Source organism: Myotis davidii, unplaced genomic scaffold (genome assembly GCF_000327345.1).
Source record: "Myotis davidii unplaced genomic scaffold, ASM32734v1 scaffold88, whole genome shotgun sequence".
NCBI lineage: Eukaryota > Metazoa > Chordata > Mammalia > Chiroptera > Vespertilionidae > Myotis > Myotis davidii.
Genome location: NW_006300377.1, coordinates 6,200,037 through 6,203,394, shown reverse-complemented (window position 1 = coordinate 6,203,394; position 3,358 = coordinate 6,200,037). Strand labels below are relative to the sequence as shown.

The 3,358-nt window shown below is 60.2% G+C and overlaps 1 protein-coding gene across 1 annotated transcript in view; it reads right to left on the bottom strand.

The window, feature by feature from the left end:
- COL16A1 (collagen type XVI alpha 1) overlaps window positions 1-3,358 on the bottom strand; it is a 59,944-nt gene that overhangs the window by 31,436 nt on the left and 25,150 nt on the right. Inside the window, exons 31-38 of the mRNA XM_015572783.1 lie at window positions 3,309-3,344; window positions 3,007-3,114; window positions 2,593-2,715; window positions 2,452-2,505; window positions 2,226-2,267; window positions 1,864-1,899; window positions 1,732-1,785; window positions 1,495-1,563 (exon numbers count right to left, since the gene is read on the bottom strand). Of these exons, the coding sequence (XP_015428269.1) occupies window positions 1,495-1,563; window positions 1,732-1,785; window positions 1,864-1,899; window positions 2,226-2,267; window positions 2,452-2,505; window positions 2,593-2,715; window positions 3,007-3,114; window positions 3,309-3,344 (522 nt within the window). The remainder of the gene's footprint in view (window positions 1-1,494; window positions 1,564-1,731; window positions 1,786-1,863; window positions 1,900-2,225; window positions 2,268-2,451; window positions 2,506-2,592; window positions 2,716-3,006; window positions 3,115-3,308; window positions 3,345-3,358) is intronic.

Below are 3,358 nucleotides of genomic sequence, written 5' to 3'. Positions count from 1 at the left end.
CCCCCCCCCCCCCCCCCCCCCCCAGAGCGGGCACACTTTCTCTCTATCACAAAGGTCATCTCGGTGATTTATGGCAGCCCCTATTTCATCCACTAGGAGTCAGAAACTCCGAGAGGCTGTCACTTGCCTCTGGTCACAGCTAGTGAGTGTGGGGCGGGGACTGGGGAGCCTTCTGGGATGAGATTCAGCTCCAGGGAAGCAGGCCTGGAGAGGTCAGCCTGCACACGGGCCTCCCGATGGCTGCCTTCCTGTGGGGCATGCCACCTTCACACCTGGGCCAGAGGCTCCCCAAGGACCGGGACCACCTTCCCCTTCATCTCGGCTTTACACGGGGAGTCCCCGGGACAGGCAGGGCGGGACCCTGACCGCCAGTCCTGCTGGGCAATGCAGACTGGCTGTGCGGACGTGGGCAAGGCCCTGGGCCCCGTGGGCTCCAGAGCACCCTGGAAGGAGCCCACCCGTGATTCCCAACCTGGACGTGGAATGTCTCTAGGGATCCATAAAGATGGAAAAGGTTCTGTTCACTGGGCCATTTTCAACGTTATAAAAGCCCAAGACAAGTTCTACCATTAGCCCACAACCCGGCACGACCCAGGCTGGCTAAAAGGTAGCATTTCTTTGATTTAGGCTAGAATTACATCTGCTCACAAAATTCTAGTGGGTTCATGAGAAGTAGAAGCTGGCTGTTATACAGGACTTTGATGAATGAAAACGAGGAAACGCATTTATTGTAACTTAATCGATGCAATTTGTTCAATAGATACATCTTTTAGGACTTCAGACCCTGGTGGGACAGTAATAAAGGGAGGCCTCTGAGGGCTGGGGGTATTGCTGGTCAGATAGATCTTTGCTGTCCAGTATGGTAGCCAATAGGCACATGTGTCTGTTCCAATTTAAAGGAGTTAAAATGAAATGGAATTTAAAATTCAGTTCCCCAGGCACACTGGCTACATTTCCAGTGTTCAGCAGCCACGTGGCTACAGTCTCTGGTGGTGTGGAGCGAAGTGTTTCCATCGTTCTAGGTAGTTCTGGGCAGCACTGGTTTGGATGATCCCTAATGCCTCCGAGGCTTGAAGTGGGGGTGGGGGAGCTAACGTATGGGCTTTGAGTCAGACAGAATTGTGTCCAAGTCCTGGCTCTGCCTCTTCACTCTCTGGCCTTCAGTTTCCTCGTCTGTGAAGTGGGGACCATAATAGCCGTTCCCTTACAGAGCTGTGGGGAGGGCTGAGGGGATCCCTGCTTGTCTAGAGCTTAGCACAGGGCCTCAGCACAGTCACTGCTCCCAAACTGGGGGTGATCGGTATTGTCATTATTTGGGTGCTGGCCCCAAACTGTGTGGTCTCCGAGGCTGGGCTGGGCTGAGCTGAGCGGAGCCCCTCTGCTCCCATCCCCCCTGCTGCTGGATGGCCAGGGTCACGCCTGTGCCCTCTTCCCAGATGCAACGCCCTGGGTCCCAGCAACACCCCCAGCACAGAGCACAGAGAGGACCCTTACCGGAGGCCCAGAGACACTGGCACCAGGGAGTCCCATGGGTCCAATGGCTCCTTTTACCCCCGGAGATCCCTGCAGAAGAGAGGGTACAAAGGTTGCCGAGCAATCCAGCAGGTGAGACACACCAGACCAGGTCTCGGGCTGCTCTCATGGGCATCACTCAGTTCCCATGTCCCCTGTGCCCACGGCCAGGACACCTGAAGCAGTGCAGGCCTAGTGCCCAAGGAGGCAGAAGCTCACCTTGGGTCCTTTCTCTCCAGCAGGGCCAGGTGGTCCTCGAGGCCCCGGAAACCCCTGCAGGTGGAATCACAGCTAGTTACCCCTTATCCTAGAGCGGCCCCTGCCCTGCCAGCCTCCTCCAGACAGACGTACCTGCGCGCCAGGCAAGCCCGGGGCTCCAGGTTCCCCCTGCAAGTCAGAAAAGGCAGACTGGGCCACACCTGCGCAAGCCAACCTGCCCCACTGGCAGACCTGGTCTGGGGCGGGCTGTCTGCCAGGCCTCAGAAGAGCACCCCAAGGAGACCCTGAGGGTCAGAGAGGTGGGCGTCAAAACCAAGAGCCTGGACAGAAGCACGGCTAAGGCTGCGGCACAACTCTATCCCAGAGCTGTGCCCGTGAGCGCTCAGGGGAGGGCAGAGCTCCGTGGTTTTCAAGGCAGATGGGAGTGGACAGCTGGCTGGTAGGAGTGCTGGGGGAGGGGTGGCAGGCGGGCAAAGGTAAGGCTGGAGACTTACCTCGGGCCCCTGGACTCCCACTCCTGGAAGCCCAGGCTCTCCCTGCAGAGGAAGGACATCCTTGGCTTGAGATTCCCACTCACCCTTGACCTCCTTAACCTCCTCCACCTTCTCCCTACTCTAAAGCTGATCTCCATCCCCCACTCCAGCCCCCACGTATCTCCCCCCCAACCCCTCTCACCCACACATACCTGCAGCTCAGGCCCCCCCATATAGCCACACCTACCTGCATGCCCTTCAGTCCTGGGGGCCCTTGAACTCCGGGTAAACCAGGCTGGCCCTAAAAGACACAGGTGGCGCATGGGTCCCAGGGGGGAACAGGCAGCCCAGGTGAGAAAGGACCAGAGGGCAGGCAGCCCCAACTCACCGGTTTCCCAGGCCGCCCCACGCCTTCTGGGCCTGGCTCTCCTTTGGGGCCTGGCTTCCCAGGCAGTCCTGCCGCATGAGTCAACGCCCCCTGCAGGCTGGGGCAGGCAGTGCAGCCATCGCCCTAGTCAGAGACGGGCATAGCCAGGAGTGAGCCAGGGCTGGCAGCTGGGCCAGCAGGAGGCATGGGAAAGGGGGGTCCGTGTGTCCCTCTGAGAGCTCTGTCCCTCCCCTGCCCCCACCTCAGCCTGGGAAATCACAACAGGCGCCCGACACTCCTGCCCCAGAGAAGAGCTGAGGCGCCCCCACCCGGTGCTCCGGCAGCAGAGGAGGCTCAGAGCCCGACTCCCGTCTTCCCCTCAGAACCCTGAGCCTCTCTGTGTTCATGCAACAGACTGCCCACCGCCTGCCTGACCTTTTCTCCTTTCGGCCCCACGGGGCCCCGAACCCCTGGCTCTCCCGACAGTCCCGGCTGCCCCGAGGTGCCTGGCGTTCCGGGGTCTCCAGGATTCCCTGCGTCACCCTGTAAGGAGGGGGGATCAAGGAGGGCAGAGGTGACCCAGTGGGGGCAGGTTGCCCTCTTGGGACCTGCAGGTGCTCAGAGCCCTTCGCTGGGCCTGGGGCTGGGCAGAGAGTAGAGAGTAGGCACAGGGCAATCCGGAAAAGGAGGAGGAGAGGGCATCTGAGAAGAGGGGGTGCCCACCGAGGCTTTCTCACCTTCTGCCCCTTCAATCCACGCTCTCCAGCCTTGCCCTGAAAGCATTTCC